The 21,845-nt window shown below is 36.9% G+C and overlaps 1 protein-coding gene across 7 annotated transcripts in view; it reads left to right on the top strand.

The window, feature by feature from the left end:
- Positions 1-21,845, top strand: part of PPA2 (inorganic pyrophosphatase 2) — a 170,633-nt gene that overhangs the window by 121,879 nt on the left and 26,909 nt on the right. For all 7 annotated transcript variants that reach the window (XM_081240657.1, XM_081240658.1, XM_081240656.1 and 4 more), the window contains 2 exons: positions 9,236-9,363; positions 11,372-11,457. In XM_081240657.1, coding sequence (XP_081096783.1) covers positions 9,236-9,363; positions 11,372-11,457 — 214 coding nt within the window. The remainder of the gene's footprint in view (positions 1-9,235; positions 9,364-11,371; positions 11,458-21,845) is intronic.

Genomic DNA, 21,845 nt, shown 5'->3' with positions numbered 1-21,845 from the left:
TGGAATTAATCATCAGGGATTTCTGCTATCTTTAAAATATTAAATTTTGCAATAATGAGTATGATATGTTTATATATTTCTCCAATTATTCAGGTTTTCTTGTTTATCTTTTAGAAAATTGATGTAGATTTACTAATGAAGGCCTTACATTTTATGTTCGGTTTGTTTCTAGGTATTTAATTTTTCCACTACAAAAGCTTTGTTCAGTGTCTGGCATGTTATAGGTGCTTGGTAATTTTTTTTTAATTGATGAATAAATGAATGTATGCATATATATATTGATAAAAACTGAATGTTTTGAACAAAGTTTGAAAATACCTTCAAAATAGTGTATTTTCACTTATTTTAAAGTGAGAAAACATTTGTACTTAAAATTTTGGCATTTTTAACAATTGTAGTTATGTTTCTTTGGAGTTACCTGTACATTGCTAAGGACAAGCATTTTTTGGTATTTTCCTTTCTCTTGCATAATGCTGTAGGGATTCATGCATATTGTGTGTGGTCAGTGTAGTTTGTTCTATTTTGTCGCTGAATAGTGTTCCATTGTGTAGATACACCGCAGTTTATCCATCCACCTGTTGACAGAAATTTGGGTTTTGAGTTTGGGGCTAATACAAATAAAGCTGCTATGAACATTCAAATATATAGGTCTTTGTGTGAACCTATGTTTTCATTTCTCTTGAGGAAATACCTAAGAATAGGGTTATAGGTCAGTGAGTAATTATATGCTTAACATTGTAAGAAACTGTCAAACTTTACTAAAGTGACTTTATATACCATTTTGCATTTCCACCAGCAAGTTGTATGAGAGATCCAGTTGGTCCCAGAACCTCCATACATCCTTTGTGGTTTGGTTTCATATTGTCTTAAACAATAAAATGCCTTTTAAAAAAATTAAGAGGAAAAACACACACACATATGTATTCTATTATATTTACCCATGTTTTGCCATTTTTTTACCCATATATTTTATTACTTCCTGAAGATCTGTAGTTTCCATCTGGTGTTATTTCCCTTCAACTTTAGCATTTTTTGTAGTGCAGTTCTTTTGGCGATGAATTCTCTCCACTTTCATTGATCTGTCTTTTCTTGTCTTTTCTTGCCTTTGTTTTGGAAGTATACTATCACTGGATATAGAATTTTGAGTTACAGGGATTTTTGTAAAGATTTTCCATTTTCTTTTGGCCTGCATTGTTTTTGATAAGTCAACAGTCAGTGTGTTGTTAACTTAGTATATAATATATTGTTTTTCTTAGACTGTTTTAAAGGTTTTCTCCTCATTTTTGGATTTCAGCAATTGTTCTGTGATATGCTACAGTGGTCTTTCCTTTATATTTATTTATCCTCCTTAGGATATCCTGAACTTTGCGGATCTGTAAGTTCATGTTTTTGCCACATTTGGGAAATTACTTACCATTATATTTTCACATTTTTTTCACCCCATATTTTTTACCATCATTCTGAGACTCATAACATATTTTAGACCACTTTAAAAATTATTATTATATAAATTTCAGGTGTACATCATTATAATTTGACATCTGTATTCACTACAAAGTGATCACCATGACAAGTCCAGTTGCCATCCATCACCAAACCATTGACCCTCTTCACCCACTTCAGTCACCCCTCAACCCCTTCCCCTCTGGTAACCATTAACCTAATCTCTGTATCTATGAGTTTGTTTTTGTTTTGTTTTGTTTAGATTCCACATGTCAGTGAAATTATACAGTATTTGTCTTTCTCCCTCTGACTTATTTACTTAGAATAATACCTTTGAGGTACATCCATGTTGTTGCAAATGGCAGGATTTCATTCATTTTTATGGCCAAGTAGTATTCCATTATGTTTATATACCACATCTTCTTTATCCATTCATCTGTTGATAGACACTTGAGTTGTTTCTGTATCTTAGCTATTGTAAATAATGCTGCAGTGAACGTAGGGGTGTATATGTCTCTTCAAATTAGTGTTTTCATATTTTTTGGGTAAATACCTATAAGAGGATTAGCTAGATCATATGGCTTTTCTATTCTTAATTTTTTCAGAAATCTCCATACTGTTTTCCATAGTGCCTACACCAAATTACAGTCCTACCAACAGTGCACAAGGGCTCCCTTTTCTCTACATTCTCTCCAACATTTGTTATTTCTTGTCTTTTTGAGAATAGCCATTCTAACAGGTGTGAGGTGATATCTCATTGTGGCTTTGGTTTGCATTTCCCTGATAATTAGTGATGTTGAACATGTTTTCATGTGCCTGTTGACCATCTGTATGTCTTCTTTGGGAAAATGTCTATTCAGATCCTCTGTCCAGTTTTGAATTGGGTTTGTTGTTGTTGTTGTTGTTGAGTTTTATGAGTTCTTGATATATTTTGGATATTAGCCCATTATCAGATATATGACTAGCAAATATCTTCTCCCATTCATTAGGTTACCTTTTCATTTTGATGATGGTTTCCTTTGCTGCACAAAAAAGCTTTTTAGTTTGATGTAGTCCCATTTATTTATTTTTGCTTTTGTTTCCCTTGCCATTGGAGTTAAATCCACAAAAACATCATTAAGGATGATGTCAGTGAGGTTACAGCCTATGTTTTCCTCTAGGAAGTTTAAGATTTCAAATGTTATATTCAAGTATTTAATTCATTTCGGGTTAATTTTTGTATATGCTGTATTTAGATCACTCTTAATTATCTCACAGGTCACTGAAACTCTCATGTCTTTTCAGTCTTTCTTCCTTACTGTTCTTTAGACTCCATGATTTCTATTGATCTGACTTCTACTTACCTGATTTATTTCTGCCATATCCAAGTTCTGCTATTAAATTCATGATTTTTCATTTCAGATACTCCCTCATTTGGTTTTTTTTCTTGATAATTTCATAGTTTTTATTCCTCAACTGAGATTTCCACATGTTCATGCATTGTGACCATATTTTCCTGAATGTCCTTGAACATATTCATAATAACTACTTTAAAATCCTTGTTTGTAGGGATCCTCTCAGGATTGATTTCTTTTGATTTTCTTTTGTACCAAGAAATTATTTATTAATATGTAAGAGTGTGTTTTTCCTTTATTATTTGTTTTTAATATCCAATATTTAATTATATCAAAAGTTGGGGGTACTGGGCATGGTTCTTTCTGGGTAGGCAAGAGAGTAATTTAAATTATTTAAAATATTTGATATTAATTAATTAGAATATTAATATTATATATTATTAATATAATACAATATAATATCAATAAATATCTTAAAGATATTTATTATAGAATGTGTTACGATTTTCTCATGATTAAAATTTCTTAATTTTTTTTGTTTTTGGTAAATAATTACTTTTAAAGTTCATTGTGTCTTTGATAAGTCTCCAGAGTAAAAATATGTCATAGGTTAGATATTTCTCTCTCTCTCTCTCTCTCTCTCTCTCTCTCTCTCTCTCTCTCTTTCTCTCTCATATTGTTCATGGGATGTATGTATAAAATGAGCCTTATCAACTGAATTTTTTACCTCATTTACATCATTACTGTTTGCTTATTTGGCAAAAAGAAAGTATTAAAGTGTGTTTAAGTCTGAAATCTGGGTAAAATGGAAGTCTTGACAAATACCTGTGATTAGAAACTACCTCTGGTATAAGAGAATGCATTTTTTTATAATAAATATTAAAAAGAAAGTCAATTATCAAACCTTTTTTTTCTTAATAGATTACAGTTTGTGATATTCAGTTACGTTTTAGAAACAAGTGAATTGGTTTATACTGAAAAGAAACTTGATTACATGTTGAAAGGTATACAGTATCTCTAATGAAAGAAAAAAATAAGTCATAAAGATTGCTTTTAAAACGTGAAAAGTGTTATGATCCTCCCACGTCTACAGAGATAAAGTGGTAGGTTTTGACTAAGATATTTTAGCTTAATTTCTTTGCTTTTATAAATTTCTAAATCAAAATTAGTTAAGACAAACTAAATTAAAATGGAGAGCTCTGGATTTTGAAAAGCCAAATTAAACTTTAAATTTTGTTATATTGCATCATTATTTTCTGTTTTGCTTTTTATCTAGCATTTAATAAAGAAATTTACAAAATTTCCAATGGTTTTATATAGAACTATGGTTATTTATAAATCATGTATTTTTAGTTTTAATATAAAAATTCCCTTGAGACTGTATATAATCTTTGTTAATTAAACTTTCAAATTTGGAAACAGCTGTTTTATAAAGTAAATCATGGCTGTACACTATTTGTCAGAAGTTATGACACCTTTTATGAAACTAAAAAAATAGGGTGATATATATTTAGGTGACTGCATTTAGTTGTATTATAATTTAAATTGCTACTTAATGTTACAGACTAGTCCTTTTTAGCTCTTTGATACTTTAAATTTTACGTAAGTCTGATCTTTACTGGGTTTTGTTGTTTTTAATTTTTTCTTTCACTGGTAATTCGTCTCAATTCTGCTTTCTAATAATGTCCAAAACTGACCATTTGTCACCACCTCCATACAACTACAATTATCAAAGCCCTCATCACATTTCGCCTCATATTGGATTTCCTGCTTCCACTTCTTCCTCTCCACGGTCTTTTCCCTACACGGCAGCTAGAATTCTTCATGAAACACGTACTCTGCCCAGAATCCTGTAGTGGCTTCTCATCGCAAAGCCAAGTCCCTAGTCTGGCCCTTAGACTCCTATGCGACTGCTTCTATAATCTCATCTCCTAATACTCTTACTTCACCCTGATCTAAACACAGGGCTTTCTTAATTGTCTTCCTCAAACGTTTGATTCACACTCCTACCTCAGAGTATTGATTGGCACAGCCTTCCTCCCAGGACTCCTCTTCTGCCTATGTGAATGAGCTGCTCCCACACTTCATCTAAGAATTTACTAAAATACTTTTTGTCAGAGGCTGTCCCTGATCTCTCATATCTAAAATCCTCTTCCCCACCTCATTTGCAGATCAATCTACATGTTTAATTGTAAATTTTTACATCTTTGTCTCATCTTTAACTTACCCAGGCCTACTTTGACAGCAGATTTTTTTTTTTTTTTTTTTTTTTTTTTTGCAGTTCCCGGGCCTCTCACTGTTGTGGCCTCTCCCGTTGCGGAGCACAGGCTCCGGATGCGCAGGCTCAGCGGCCATGGCTCATGGGCCCAGCCGCTCCGCGGCATGTGGGATCTTCCCGGACTGGGGCACGAACCCGTGTCCCCTGCATCAGCAGGCGGACTCTTAACCACTGCGCCACCAGGGAAGCCCCAACAGCAGATATTTTTAGCAATCTCTTTTATTGAATTCTTGTAAAAACATTCAAGTTACTTTCATAGAAACGAAATCTCATTTTTTTGTACTGATAAAGTCACTGCCTTATATAATTTTTATTAAATCTCATAATTAGAACAACAGATACAGTTGGCATGAATGTTTTGGGAATAAACATGCCTGCTTGCTAAGGCTAAAAGTTAACTGGTGGGAGCCAAGTGTGGGCTTCATTCTAGAGCTGTCTACCAGACTCAGCAGACAGACCACTGTGGACATCAGGCAGAATATTTACGCAAGTGGAGAGTCTTTGTTAATCGTCTGGGGAATTGATCAAGTAGATCTCGATTAAGAGAGTTTAATTGTAGTTAAAAACTGAAACTGAAATAAGCTTAGCTTGATTATATAAAAGAGCTCTTCTAGATTATTCTAACTTTTATTGTTGGATTAGTTCATCTTGAAAATAAATTATATAATTATCTCTAGTAGAAACTTTCATATAAAATTAATTCCAAGAGTGGAAATAAATGACTACTAGAGAATTGCTGCTTTTCTTAAAATAGCATATATTATAAAAAATATATCTAATGAAAAAATTCTGTAGTTGGATAATAATGATGGTTGTGCAACATTGTGGAGGTACTTAATGCCCTTGAATCAAACACTTAAAAATGGTAAATTTTATGTTATGTATATTTTCCCACAATAAAACCAAAATAAAAATACATCTACACATAAAAACTAATATAAATAAACCTGTGGCAAATTATTAATGGGCAATATAGAAGAAAAGTCAGAATTAATGGAATTAGAGGACTTGTATTTATATAATACTAGTTCTACCATGAATGAGTTGGCAACATTTTGACAAATCTTTTACATTTTCTTTTCTTTTTAATTAATTAATTAATTTTTGGCTGCATTGGGTCTTCGTTGCTGCGCACGGGCTTTCTCAAGTTGCGGCGAGCAGGGGCTACTCTTTGTTGTGGTGTGCGGGCTTCTCATTGCAGTGGCTTCTCTTGTTGTGGAGCATGAGCTCTAGGCGCGCGGGCTTCAGTTGTGACACGCGGGCTCAGTAGTTGTGGCTCACAGGCTCTAGAGTGCAGGTCAGTAGTTGTGACTCACAGGCTTAGTTGCTCCGTGGCTTGTGGGATCTTCCCGGACCAGGGCTCGGACACATGTCCCCTGCATTGGCAGGCGGGTTCTTAACCACTGCGCCACCAGGGAAGTCCCTTTTACTTTTCCTTAGTTGTAGTTTTCTTAAGTTTAATGTGAATTTACTTACTCCTCACAACTCTTGGGAGTTTCATGAGGAAGAAATGAGGTTATTTATATAAAAATCTTTTATGAACTGTGTAAGTCAGTTTATAGCCTTCAGGTGGAATTTTTCATATTTTTGGAAGAGTAATTCATTGAACTGACTGTTGGTATTGCATATAAGGTTTTGGCTTGAAGCATTTGCTATTGAGGTTTTAAAAATATTTAAATTGCATATTTAAAATGTTTTATTTTTTCGTGAAAATGCAGCTGTTTATTCCCCAGGGTTTAATTAATTGAGAATGGAAAAGTTTAGCTTATATTTGGAGAGTTACACTTCTTATTGGCATTATTAAATGTTCAGGTTTTTTATTATTGATGTCTTTTCTTAACAGGTTCCCTTCATAACTTCTGAAGGGAAAACCTTGCAAGCTGAGGTAGATACTGGATAACTTAGTTTTTCCTTTCTTATTTGAAATCAGTGTGTTAAAAAGCATTTATCAAAAAAAAAAAGGTTTATGCGGAACAGGAACAGTGGAACAGGAAATGGTAGACTGGGCAAGTATAATGATGTCATAAATCAGATTTAAGTAATAGAAAATTATTTATTTTGGACATTGATTAAAGTGCATTTCTGGTTGCTCACCTTCAGTGGACTAAGAGATATTTTTTTCCTCTGAGTAAGAAAACAGTGAGTTGGAAGAACTCAGTTAATTTCAGAGATTTCTTTTTGTAAAAATAGAGATAGGATGTAGGAAAATGGTCAATAGAAAGCTCACTTTAGAAAGAAGCTCTTTTTATAAGGTAAAGAAGAAAAATAATCAGAATTTAATTAGCTGAAATCTTTATTGAATGTTCCATTTGGGGCATAACAAAGAACTCTGTACCTAGGATACAATGTATAATATTAAAAAGATGCGGGGCTTCCCTGGTGGCGCAGTGGTTGAGAGTCCGCCTGCCGATGCAGGGGACACGGGTTCGTGCCCCGGTCCGGAAAGATCCCACACGCCGCGGAGCAGCTAGGCTCATGAGCCATGGCCGCGGAGCCTGTGCTCCGCAACGGGAGAGACCACAACAGTGAGAGGCCCGCGTACCGCAAAAAAAAAAAAGAATGAAAAAAAAATGTGATTTTAATCTTTAGAATTCACTGTTTTAAACGTCCTCCATCACTTACTTAACCTGTGTTCAGTTTCAAGTGATTCTTTTTTCCCTTAGTTAGTTGTAACATTTCTGCAGTTTGCTCCAGAATTACTTTAGATAGATATGTGGCCCATTGACATGTTTTAAAATTTTAGATTTGCATGCCTTTAGGCCGCATACTCAGTCTTTTATTTGCATAGTCTCTGCCATTTCTGTGGTCTCTGCCTTACCACACTTATTTCACTTATGTGAAACACCTGGCCTCTGGAGACATATGTCACTCTTGCTAAACCTTTACCTAAGAGGCACAAGTCAAGGATAAAAAGGAAAAGGAAAATTCCTGTCTGTTCAACCCATGCCTGCAAAGTTCTTACCTTTTCCTGTCATGCCTAGTGAGTGGGGATTCCCACAAGGCTTGGATGAGCATGTCTGAAACCAAGTGACCTTTAAATTATCCCTAAGCCTGGTGTCATCTCCTGGTTTTAGTTATAGCTTTCTAATGCTCCAAGTGCTGCTAAGTCTGTTTGTCATTTGACATAATATACTGTGAATAAAGGACTATGCTAAATTTCCCTTAAGCCACAGTCTAGTGGAGAGTAAATACTTCGAGTTTTATCTGGTTATTTCTTATACTTTTTGAATTGATATTTTTGGAAATGATACATTCCTTGGGGACCTCTTTTGGGGGAGGGGCCTATTACTAACAGTAGTATTTCCAATTACATTTAAATGAATGTCTTCAAAATGTAATGGTTAAGGTGTTTACGTGGTAATAGAACTTAAAAATAAATCCTATAAATCATTACTAATTTGAAATGAAAAACTCTGAATCTTCCAGGTATCACTCTGTTTAAAATTGCCCTGACCACATTCTCTGTCTTCCTTACTCTGATTTATTTTTCTTCATCAGACTTTTCACTGCTTAAATTGTGTATTTATGTCTTTATTTGTTGTCTGTCTCTTCCTACTATGTAAGCATGTGAGCAGGGACTTGTTTCTGATTCCTGTTCTATTTCACTGCTTACAACAGTGTTGAATACATAATGAGAAACTTACTAAATATTTGGTGTAAGAGTGCATGAAACCCTTCTCATCCACCTGTAGTATGTTCTTTTCTGGGTGCTGCCCTCTCCATTCTACTGTCAGCATCCTTTGGCTTAGTACATATAAAACACGGATCCTGATGTTGTAACTCTCCCTACTCGAAGCCCCCCATTGTCCTCAGAATGACATCAGTCCTTAAGTATATCTCACTTAATCTTCTCACTTTAATACAATTTGTTGTCTATCTGCCTGTTTTTTTTTTTAATTAAACCTTCGAGCTCCTTGAGGAAAAGAACTTTGTCGTCTTCATCGACTTATCCCTTACTCCTTATGTGGTATCTGAAGTTGCTCAAGAAATGTTTGTAAAATGAAAGAGTAACATTTTACATGGGGAAAAAAAGGCAAGTCCGGAGGTGATAGGATACATGACAATGAGTAGCTGCTAGCGAGCAGCAGGGTTAGACTGACTCCCTCAGGCCAGTGCTCTACCACTAATAGGAGTGGATTTTGATTTTTAACAAAAAGTATTTTTGTTTCTTCACTTACAGATATTGAAGATGTTAAGAAGTACAAACCTGGTTACTTAGAAGCTACGCTTAATTGGTTTAGATTTTATAAGGTACCAGAGGGAAAACCAGAAAACCAGTTTGCTTTTAATGGAGAATTCAAGAACAAGGTGAAGTTGATAATCTTTATTTTAAAATGTGCCTGTGGGCTTCCCTGGTGGCGCAGTGGTTGAGAGTCCACCTGCCGATGCAGGGGACACGGGTTCGTGCCCCGGTCCGGGAGGATCCCACGTGCTGCGGAGCGGCTGGGCCCGTGAGCCATGGCCACTGGGCCTGCGCATCCGGAGCCTGTGCTCCGCAACGGGAGAGGCCACAGCAGTGAGAGGCCCGCATGCCGCTAAACAAACAAACAAACAAACAAATAAATAAATCTATAAGCTGATATGCCTGATGAACATAAATGCAAAAATTCTCAGCAAAAGTCTAAATAAATCAATAAGGGTGTTACACATTGCTAAAAGAATGGAGAATATATATGATCCTTTCAATAGATGCAGAAAAATAAAAATAAAAAAATAAAAAATAAAATGTGCCTGTGATATCTGTACAATATTTCTTTCACTTTGGGGGATTTCATATGTGAACATTTGTATATAGTGTGATAAAAAATGCTTTTTACCGACTTTCATATTTAAGGACATTATTTTATCATTTTTATTTTTAAAAAAGTTTTAGGAGATCTCTCTAAGTAAATCAGTAAGGCTGATAAATACCTATATGCATCTGTTTATCTATCAATAAGTCCTTCGTCTCAGAAAATGAAGGATTTCCATGATCAGTCTAAGTCTGCAAATTGTATATGAAGAAAAGCCTTCCATTTACTTACTCCAGAGAAGAGGAAGTTACTTACCATTAATGTAGATACAAAGGGGCTTGCCTCCTAAGTGTTCATCCTACCATGGCTGAATTAAGCTGCTTAACAATTAAGACAACACTTGAATTATCTTACTGTCAGAGGATTTTTCTATCAGAAAACCACAAACTTACCAGAAAGTGGCTCTAATATGACACATATGGAGGAAATAGACCAAAGAGTTAAAGTCAAAAGACTATGTCTTTTAAACTTACTGCCACTATATAAATTTCACATTATAAACCAACCTTTAAGTGGTACTAATAAATAAAGTATGTTTTGCAGGTAGAGTAAGCCATGGTTGTGAAAACTTTAAAATTACAATAAGTATTTTGTTATACAAAAGTTTATTGCTGAACCCAGTATTTTTTAAAGGTACATTAAAAGAACCCTTAAGATCTTGAGGGCTTTGTCTAGGATTTTTAAATATAAATATAAAACTATTATTTTAGACTGTAATCTCTCACTTAAGGAAAATTAGGAACATTTTGAGGGAAAAATATAAAGAATTTTCTGCTTTGGAAAAATAAAGCAAGTTTTCCTTAGATGGTCTTACTAGATCTATATCTATTGTTGATTTTGCATTTTTAGACACTATATGAATTCATACTAAGAAAAAAATTAGAAAATGTCGAGGTTTACTACCTTCAGACAGTGGATAATCTAAAACGATTATGCAGTTGGACTACTTATAGCTTTATGATGATGAAATTAATAGGTATATGCTTATTTACAAGCAAGATATTGATAGTAGGCTAACCACTTTACATTCAACATCTTATTTATTCTTTCAACAACTCTATGATTTAATTCAGGGGTTGGCAAACTTTTTTGTGTAAAGTACCAGAAAGTAAATATTACAGACTTTGTAGGCCATATGGTCTCTGTCACAGCTACTCAGCTCTTCCATTGTAGCACTAACGCAGTCAGAGGCCATGCACAGATGAATGGGTATGACTGTGCTCAATAAAAACTTTATTTACAAAAACACATGGTGAGTTGGATTTGGCCCACAGGCCCAAGTTTGCCAACCCTTGATTTAGATGATCTTCATTACATTGCATATTATAGATGAAGAAAATTAATACAATGAGATTAAGTAATCTTCATAAAGTCACACAGCCGGTAAATAAGGATGTGAGAATTTATACTCAGGTTTGCCTGACTACAGAGCTCATGTTCTTAATAATTAACTGTCATACTATGACTAGTTCCATGTTAGTATAATGATGTGATTGCTGTGTCTGTTTTTGGTTTTTAACTAGGCTTTTGCTCTTGAAGTTATTAAATCTACTCATGAATGTTGGAAAGCATTGCTTATGGAGAAGTGTGCTGGAGGGGCTATAAATTGGTAAGGACTTGTCTTTTCTATGTAGAGTTATTTTATTACTAACTGGTACTAAAGAGCCATATGATACTGCTCAGATCTGATTGTTTTTTAAGAGAATTGAAATGTTTCTTCATTTAAAAAATGTTTACAGAGCACCTATTTGAAAGGTGTTACCAAGTGCTGGGCACTATGAAATTAGGAATTGACATGACCCCTTTTCCCAAGGAATTTATAGTTTAGTGGGGTATACTGTCAAGTAAAGAGGCATTTCATTATAATGCACTGTGAATATATGCAAAGGTGGATTTTCAGCGACTTTTCAACATGCAGACATATGATTAATTTATGTAATAAGTACCACATCATTTCTTGGTAAGAACAGTTAAAAGCCTTCTTATCCAACATGATCTGGGTCACCAGCTAATTGATTAAGGGGAACCAAACAATAGTAACATATATAACTCAAGCGTTTTATTTTACTTTAAAACATTTAAGTGTACATTCATTTATCAATCTGTGGATATAGGGCTAAGATCTTTTCTGTATAGATTACATATAGATTATATATAGCCTAACTTAATATATAATAGAAAGTAAAGATCAAATCCTGTAATCTTTAAACTCCTTACACTTAAAAACCCTTATTAATTTTTAGGGTTCTTTTTTTCTATCCTTTTACAGTTGTCTTACCACACCTAATTTGATACGAAGTTTTTATAGTGATTCACCTTTATGGAGGCTTTTTAGAGCCTCGATGGTGTGTACAGCCTCAGTGGTTTAAGAGCCTACTTGGTGTTCATAGAAACAGTTCTCTTTCCATACTCCCTTCATTGATGGGCGTAATTACAGCTTTAATTATGAAATTGTAATACCAAAGACCACTGACATAAAAAAAGTTTGGAGGTCTTCCCTGGTGGCGCAGAGGTTGAGGGTCCGCCTGCCGTTGCAGGGGACATGGGTTCGTGCCCCGGTCCGGGAGGATCCCACATGCCGTGGAGCGGCTGGGCCCGTGGGCCATGGCCGCTGGGCCTGCGCGTCCGGAGCCTGTGCTCTGCAACGGGAGAGACCACAACAGTGAGAGGCCCGCATACCGCGCAAAAAAAAAAAAAAAAGTTTGGAAACAAAAACAACTGACTCTTGGTAAGCCTAACTAGGAAGCAAAAGTACACAGTCGGGCTTCCCTGGTGGCGCAGTGGTTGAGAGTCTGCCTGCTAGTGCAGGGGACACGTGTTCGAGCCCTGGTCTGGGAGGATCCCACATGCCGCGGAGCAACTGGGCCCGTGAGTCACAACTGCTGGGCCTGCGCGTCTGGAGCCTGTGCTCCGCAACAAGAGAGGCTGCGATGGTGAGAGGCCCGTGCACCGTGATGAAGAGTGGCCCCCGCTTGCCACAGCTGGAGAAAGCCCTCACACAGAAACGAAGACCCGACACAGCCAAAAATAAATAAATTAATTAATAAACTCCTACCCCCAACATCTTCAAAAAAAGAAAAGAAAAAGGAATAGCAAAAAATTTCGAAAAAAAAAAAAAAGTACACAGTCTTTCTGGAGAGCAGAGTCCTACCCATCTTCATGTCCTCTTTGAATCAGGAGAAAGTGGGAAGCCATTTACTCTTCAGCAAATACTCATTGAGGGTCTACTGCCAAGTACTGTGCTGATAGTAGGGTTGCTGCTGTGAATACAATAGAGTCCCTGTCCTTCTGGGGCAAAAAGTCTGGGAATCAAGAGAGACATTAAAGAAATCATTAGAATAGAGTAATATGTAGTAAAGAATTAAGCAGTCTCAAGGAATATTTTATCCAAGTCATCAGAGGCTCATCTTGCAAATGCTTGGGCATTATAGCTTCCAATTCTGTTTCTCCTGAGTCTAGAGTAACACTGTGGACTCCATCTTCTCCTCCCATTTTTCTTACCTCTTATGTATTGATAGAATACTCTTTTTTTTTCAGCATAGTCATAAAATTTAGGTAATTGTTTCTAACATAAATAGTACAACTTACTAACAAGAAAACTGGGTGTAATGAAATGTCATCTAGCCCTCACTATCCTAGTAACTAATAGACTGAATTCTCCTTTATGGTCAAATATTCTAAGTCAGATATTAATGTGATGGGCTCCTCTAAGAAGAGGGACCTCTGATTGTCCAAAGAGGTATTTGCTTGCTGTTTGCTTTCCTCTCTTTCCTAATGGTACTTTCAGAAAAGCTTTTGCAGTCTTTAACGGGACTTGTATGGTTCCCAGGTTTCCTGATCTGCACAGCTAGAGAGCATCTCTGGTTAGATTTTCTATAGCTTGATGGCATTCCTTCTATGCTGATTCTAATTATCTTTACTGTGAAGGTAACTTTATTTCTATGCTCTGTGGAGTCATTTTGCTGTAGCCTCCTAGGTAATGATAAGGATTACATTAGCAGTAAGAATTGACATTTACTGAACTCTAGTAGTTTTCATGTTCTAAGAGTTTTATATGTATTATCTAATTAATATTCACCAGAACCCTATAAGATGTGTATCATTATTATATCCATTTTACATATGAGGAAATTGAGGCCATGTAGAGATTGTGACTATTGAAGGTCTCACTGTGTGATGGATTTAAGCCAGACTTCAAACCTACTCTCTCAACAGCTTTATTCTTCCTCTATGTTTTCAAAGAATACAATAAAATTAATTTTTTTAGCTTGAAAATTTTTAGGATATAAGTTTCTGGTTATAAATTTTACACATCTAGATAATTTCAAGTCAAAATGTTCAGGATTTTAACTCATTTTTGTCCATATTTTCTTTATTTTTTGCCACTACTTGATTTGTAAAATATATTTATATTAATAAAATTTTTCTTTCCTTTGTCTTTACCTAATGAATTGCTTCTCTCTCTCAGTTCCTTACAGTGTACTCTGTTATTGATTATCAAACCATTCCCCCTTCCTTTTTAACCTGTTATCCCCACGCAAATCAGTTTAGGTCTGAACTGAAGACATTATCACAGCAGTTCTCTCAAACAACGTATAGTACAGCACAATTACCCAGGGAAACCATTAGAAAATTCAAATGCGTTGTCCTTTTCTTTAAACCTGGCGAATTAGGATCTCTGAGGAGTAGAGTCTAAGCATCTGTATGTTTTAAAAGCTCCCTGGCTTCTGATGAGCTTCTCTGCTTCGAACCATTAAATCCAAACTTCTCTTAGAAGAACAAACAAGGCCTTCCAGGATTTGGCACTTGCTACCCGTCCAGCCTCATTTTCCATCACTTCTTGCCTCTTTTTTCATGTTCCAACAACTTAGAACCACTTGTCACTCCTCACAAACACCATGTTCTTATTGACCTCTGGGCCATACTCATTTTGTTTCCCTTTGCCATGATTTACTTCTCACTTCTTGAAATGGCTGACTTACTTATCTTTTAAGACTTGTTTTTGACTTTGTTTTCTCTAGGAAACTTTCCCTCATCCTAGCCTTGTGCTTGCTAAGGTGCCATTACACTCTATTCCTTGCCCCCCTGTGTAGTCCTATCACTGCATTTATTAATTAACTGCTTGTTTTATGAGTTTGTCTTCTCCTTTAGAGTATAAGTTCCTCAAAAGTAGATGAATAGGGCTTCCCTGGTGGCGCAGTGGTTGAGAAGTCCACCTGCCGTTGCAGGGGACACAGGTTCGTGCCCTGGTCCGGGAAGATCCCACATGCCGCGGAGCGGCTAGGCCCGTGAGCCATGGCCGCTGAGCCTGTGCATCTGGAGCCTGTGCTCTGCAACAGGAGAGGCCGCAACAGTGAGAGGCCCGCGTACTGCAAAAAAAAGTAGATGAATAAAGATGTTGTGTTCATCTTTATATTCCTTATCCCTGACATGTAGTAGTCACTCAATAAATACTTGTTGGAGTAATTGCTGAATAATATTTTAAAGCCAACAAATAAATGGTTTTTTAAAAATAAATTTATTTATTTACTTATTTATTTTTTGACTGCCTTGGGTCTTTGTTGCTGCACGCGGGCTTTCTCTAGTTGTGATGAGCGGGGGCGACTCTTTGTTGCAGTGTGCGGGCTTCTCATTGCAGTGGCTTCTCTTGTTGCGGAGCACGGGCTCTAGGCGCACGGTTTCCAGTAGTTGTGGCACACGGGCTCAGTAGTTGTGGTGCACAGGCTTAGTTGCTCCACGGTACGTGGGATCTTCCTGGACCAGGGCTCGAGCCCTTGTCCCCTTCACTGGCAGGCGATTCTTAACCCCTACTGTGCCACCAGGCAAGTACCTAGATGTTGTTTTTTAAATCCAGTAGTGACTCTACTGTTTCCAGGAGCCCTGCATTTATTAAATTATTTAATTGATAATCCTCTTTATCACAATAAATTTTGTCATTGTTATTTTTATTCCTTTTCCCCACTGCTTAATGTTTACTCTGGAAGCTACGTATTTTTTTTTAGCAGAGATAATTTTGTTATTTCTGTTTTTACCAAAAATAACTTTAAATACTTTGTAAGAGAAATACAGTTTTTTTTTTTACAAATTTAATCAGTTATACATATACATATGTTCCCATATCCCCTCCCTTTTGCGTCTCCCTCCCACCCTCCCTATCCCACCCCTCCAGGTGGTCACAAAGCTGATCTCCCTGTGCTATGCGGCTGCTTCCCACTAGCTATCTACCTTACGTTTGGTAGTGTATATATGTCCATGCTGCTCTTTCACTTTGTCACAGCTTACCCTTCCCCCTCCCCATATCCTCAAGTCCATTCTCTAGTAGGTCTGTGTCTTTATTCCTGTCTTACCCCTATGTTCTTCATGACATTTTTTTTCTTAAATTCCATATATATGTGTCAGCATACAGTATTTGTCTTTCTCTTTCTGACTTACTTCACTCTGTATGACAGACTCTAGGTCCATCCACCTCATTACAAATAGCTCAATTTCATTTCTTTTTATGGCTGAGTAATATTCCATTGTATATATGTGCCACATCTTCTTTACCCATTCATCCAATGATGGACACTTAGGTTGTTTCCATCTCCGGGCTATTGTAAATAGGGCTGCTATGAACATTTTGGTACATGTCTCTTTTTGAATTATGGTTTTCTCAGGGTATATGCCCAGTAGTGGGATGGCTGGGTCATATGGTAGTTGTATTTGTAGTTTTTTAAGGAACCTCCATACCGTTCTCCATAGTGGCTGTACCAATTCACATTCCCACCAGCAGTGCAAGAGTGTTCCCTTTTCTCCACAACCTCTCCAGCATTTATTGTTTCTAGATTTTTTGATGATGGCCATTCTGACTGGTGTGAGATGATATCTCATTGTAGTTTTGATTTGCATTTCTCTAATGAGTAAAGATGTTGAGCATCCTTTCATGTGTTTGTTGGCAGTCTGTATATCTTCTGTGGAGAAATGTCTATTTAGGTCTTCTGCCCATTTTTGGATTGGGTTGTTTGTTTTTTTGTTATTGAGCTGCATGAGCTGCTTATAAATTTTGGAGATTAATCCTTTGTCAGTTGCTTCATTCGCAAATATTTTCTCCCATTCTGAGGGTTGTCTTTTGGTCTTGTTTATGGTTTCCTTTGCTGTGCAAAAGCTTTTAATTTTCATTAGGTCCCATGTGTTTATTTTTGTCTTTATTTCCATTTCTCTAGGAGGTGGGTCAAAAAGGATCTTGCTGTGATTTATGTCATAGAGTGTTCTGCCTATATTTTCCTCTAAGAGTTTGATAGTGTCTGGCCTTACATTTAGGTGTTTAATCCATTTTGAGCTTATTTTTGTGTATGGTGTTAGGGAGTGATCTAATCTCATACTTTTACATGTCCCTATCCAGTTTTCCCAGCACCACTTATTGAAGAGACTGTCCTTTCTCCACTGTACATTCCTGCCTCCTTTATTAAAGATAAGGTGACCATATGTCCGTGGGTTTATCTCTGGGCTTTGTATCCTGTTCCATTGATCTATCTTTCTGTTTTTGTGCCAGTACCATACTGTCTTGATTACTGTAGCTTTGTAGTATAGTCTGAAGTCAGGGAGCCTGATTCCTCCAGCTCCATTTTTCGTTCTCAAGATCGCTTTGGCTATTCGGGGTCTTTTGTGTTTCCATACAAATTGTGAAATTTTTTGTTCTAGTTCTGTGAAAAATGCCAGTGGTAGTTTGATAGGGATTGCCTTGAATCTGTAGATTGCTTTGGGCAGTAGAGTCATTTTCACAATGTTGATTCTTCCAATCCAAGAACATGGTACATCTCTCCATCTATTTGTATCATCTTTAATTTCTTTCATCAGTGTCTTATAATTTTCTGCATACAGGTCTTTTGTCTCCTTAGGTAGGTTTATTCCTAGATATTTTATTCTTTTTGTTGCAATGGTAAATGGGAGTGTTTCCTTGATTTCACTTTCAGATTTTTCATCATTAGTATATAGGAATGCCAGAGATTTCTGTGCATTAATTTTGTATCCCGCAACTTTACCAAATTCATTGATTAGCTCTAGTAGTTTTCTGGTAGCATCTTTAGGATTCTCTATGTACAGTATCATGTCATCTGCAAACAGTGACAGCTTTACTTCTTCTTTTCCGATTTGGATTCCTTTTATTTCCTTTTCTTCTCTGATTGCTGTGGCTAAAACTTCCAAAACTGTGTTGAATAAGAGTGGTGAGAGTGGGCGACCTTGTCTTGTTCCTGATCTTAGTGGAAATGGTTTCAGTTTTTCACCATTGAGGACGATGCTGGCTGTGGGTTTGTCATATATGGCCTTTATTATGTTGAGGAAAGTTCCCTCTATGCCTACTTTCTGCAGGGTTTTTATCATAAATGGGTGTTGAATTTTGTCGAAAGCTTTCTCTGCATCTATTGAGATGATCATATGGTTTTTCTCCTTCAATTTGTTAATATGGTGTATCACGTTGATTGATTTGCGTATATTGAAGAATCCTTGCATTCCTGGAATAAACCCCACTTGATCATGGTGTATGATCCTTTTAATGTGCTGTTGGATTCTGTTTGCTAGTATTTTGTGGAGGATTTTTGCATCTATGTTCATCAGTGATATTGGCCTGTAGTTTTCTTTCTTTGTGACATCCTTGACTGGTTTTGGTATCAAGGTGATGGTGGCCTCGTAGGATGAGTTTGAGAGTGTTCCTCCCTCTGCTATATTTTGGAAGAGTTTGAGAAGGATGGGTGTTAGCTCTTCTCTAAATGCTTGATAGAATTCACCTGTGAAGCCATCTGGTCCTGGGCTTTTGTTTGTTGGAAGATTTTTTATCACAGTTTCAATTTCAGTGCTTGTGATTGGTCTGTTCATATTTTCTATTTCTTCCTGAGTCAGTCTTGGCAGGTTGTGCCTTTCTAAGAATTTGTCCATTTCTTCCAGGTTGTCCATTTTATTGGCATAGAGTTGCTTGTAGTAATCTCTCATGATCTTTTGTATTTCTGCAGTGTCAGTTGTTACTTCTCCTTTTTCATTTCTAATACTATTGATTTGAGTCTTCTCCCTTTTTTTCTTGATGAGTTGGCTAATGGTTTGTCAATTTTGTTTATCTTCTCAAAGAACCAGCTTTTAGTTTTATTGATCTTTGCTATCGTTTCCTTCATTTCTTTTTCATTTATTTCTGATCTGATCTTTATGATTTCTTTCCTTCTGCTAACTTTGGGGGTTTTTTGTTCTTCTTTCTCTAATTGCTTTAGGTGCAAGGTTAGGTTGTTTATTCGAGATGTTTCCTGTTTCTTAAGGTAGGATTGTATTGCTATAAACTTCCCTCTTAGAAGTGCTTTTGCTGCATCCCATAGGTTTTGGGTCGTCGTGTCTCCATTGTCATTTGTTTCTAGGTATTTTTTAATTTCCTCTTTGATTTCTCCAGTGATCACTTTGTTATTAAGTAGTGTATTGTTTAGCCTCCATGTGTTTGTATTTTTTACAGCTCTTTTCCTGTAATTGATATCTAGTCTCATAGCATTGTGGTCAGAAAAGATACTTGATACAATTTCAATTTTCTTAAATTTACCAAGGCTTGATTTGTGACCCAAGATATGATCTATCCTGGAGAATGTTCCATGAGCACTTGAGAAAAATGTGTATTCTGTTGTTTTTAGATGGAATGTCCTATAAATATCAATTAAGTCCATCTTGTTTAATGTATCATTTAAAGCTTGTGTTTCCTTATTTATTTTCATGTTGGATGGTCTGTCCATTGGTGAAAGTGGGGTGTTAAAGTCCCCTACTATGATTGTGTTACTGTCGATTTCTCCTTTTATGGCTGTTAGTATTTGCCTTATGTATTGAGGTGCTCCTATGTTGGGTGCATAAATATTTACAATTGTTATATCTTCTTCTTGGATCAATCCCTTGATCATTATGTAGTGTCCTTCTTTGTCTCTTCTAGTAGTCTTTATTTTAAAGTCTATTTTGTCTGATATGAGAATTGCTACTCCAGCTTTCTTTTGGTTTCCATTTGCATGGAATATCTTTTTCCATCCCCTTACTTTCAGTCTGTATGTGTCTCTAGGTCTGAAGTGGGTCTCTTGTAGACAGCATATATGTGGGTCTTGTTTTTGTATCCATTCAGCCAATCTGTGTCTTTTGGTGGGAGCATTTAGTCCATTTACATTTATGGTAATTATCCATATGTATGTTCCTATTCCCATTTTCTTAATTGTTTTGGGTTCGTTATTGTAGGTCTTTTCCTTCTGTTGTGTTTCTTGCCTAGAGAAGTCCCTTTAGCATTTGTTGTAAAGCTGGTTTGGTGGTGCTGAACTCTCTCAGCTTTTGCTTGTCTGTAAACGTTTTAATTTCTCCATCAAATCTGAATGAGATCCTTGCTGGGTAGAGTAATCTTGGTTGCAGGTGTCTCTCCTTCATCACTTTAATTATGTCCTGCCACTCCCTCTGGCTTGTAGAGTTTCTGCTGAGAGATCAGCTGTTATCCTGATGGGGATTCCCTTGTGTGTTATTTGTTGTTTTTGCCTTGCTGCTTTTAATATGATTTCTTTGTGTTTAATTTTTGACAGTTTGATTAATATGTGTCTTGGCGTATTTCTCCTTGGATTTATTCTGTATGGGACTCTCTGTGCCTCCTGGACTTGATTAACTACTTCCTTTCCCATATTAGGGAAGTTTTCAACTATAATCTCTTCAAATATTTTCTCAGTCCCTTTCTTTTTCTCTTCTTCTTCTGGAACCCCTATAATTCGAACGTTGGTGCGTTTAATGTTGTCCCAGAGGTCTCTGAGACTGTCCTCTGTTCTTTTCATTCTTTTTTCTTTATTTTGCTCTGCAGCAGTTATTTCCACTATTTTATCTTCCACCTCGCTTATCCGTTCTTCTGCCTCAGTTATTCTGCTATTGATCCCATCTAGAGTATTTTTCATTTCATTTATTGTGTTTTTAATCGATGCTTGATTCATCTTTAGTTCTTCTAGGTCCTTGTTAACTGTTTCTTGCATTTTGTCTATTCTATTTCCAAGATTTTGGATCTGGGAAATAGAATCTTGGATCATCTTTACCATCATTATTCTGAATTCTTTTTCAGGTAGACTGCCTATTACCTCTTCATTTGTTAGGTCTGGTAGGTTTTTATCTTGCTCCTTCACCTGCTGTGTGTTTTTCTGCCTTCTCATTTTTCTTATGTTACTGTGTTTGGGGTCTCCTTTTTGCAGGCTGCAGTTTTGTAGTTCCCGTTGCTTTTGGTGTCTGTCCCCAGTGGCTAAGATTGGTTTAGTGGGTTGTGTAGGCTTCCTGGTGGAGGGGACTAGTGCCTGTGTTCAGGTGGATGAGGCTGGATCTTGTCTTTCTGGTGGGCAGGTCCACGTCTGGTGGTGTGTTTTGGGGTGTCTGCGGACTTTTTATGATTTTAGGCCACCTCTCTGCTAATTGGTGGCGTTGTGTTCCTGTCTTGCTAGTTGTTTGGCATAGGGTGTCCAGCACTGTAGCTTGCTGGTCGTTGAGTGAAGCTGGGTGCTGGTGTTGAGATGGAGATCTCTGGAAGATTTTCGCCGTTTGATATTATGTGGAGCTGGGAGGTCTCTTGTGGACCAGTGTCCTGAAGTTGGCTCTCCCACCTCAGAGGCACAGCACTGACTCCTGGCTCCTCAATTTGGGATGATTTGTTGTCTATTCATGTATTCCACAGATGCAGGGTACATCAAGTTGATTGTGCAGTTTTAATCCGCTGCTTCTGAGGCTGCTGGGAGAGGTTTCCCTTTCTCTTCTTTGTTCTCACAGCTCCTGGGTCTCAGCTTTGGATTTGGCCCCGCCTCTGTGTGTAGGTCGCCGGAGGGCGTCTGTTCTTCTCTCAGACAGGACAAGGTTAAGGGAGCAGCCTCTTCGGGGACTCTGGCTCACTCAGGCCGGGCGGGAGGGATGGGCACGGAGTGCGGGGCGAGCCTGCAGCGGCAGAGGTCAGCGTGACGTTGCAGCAGCCCTAGGCGCACCGTGCCTTCTCCCAGGGAA

The sequence above is a fragment of the Mesoplodon bidens genome, assembly GCF_964165515.1.
Source record: "Mesoplodon bidens genome assembly, chromosome: 1".
NCBI classification, from domain to species: Eukaryota; Metazoa; Chordata; class Mammalia; order Artiodactyla; family Ziphiidae; genus Mesoplodon; species Mesoplodon bidens.
Note: the sequence above shows the minus strand (reverse complement) of the source record. Positions and strands in the feature narration are given on the sequence as shown.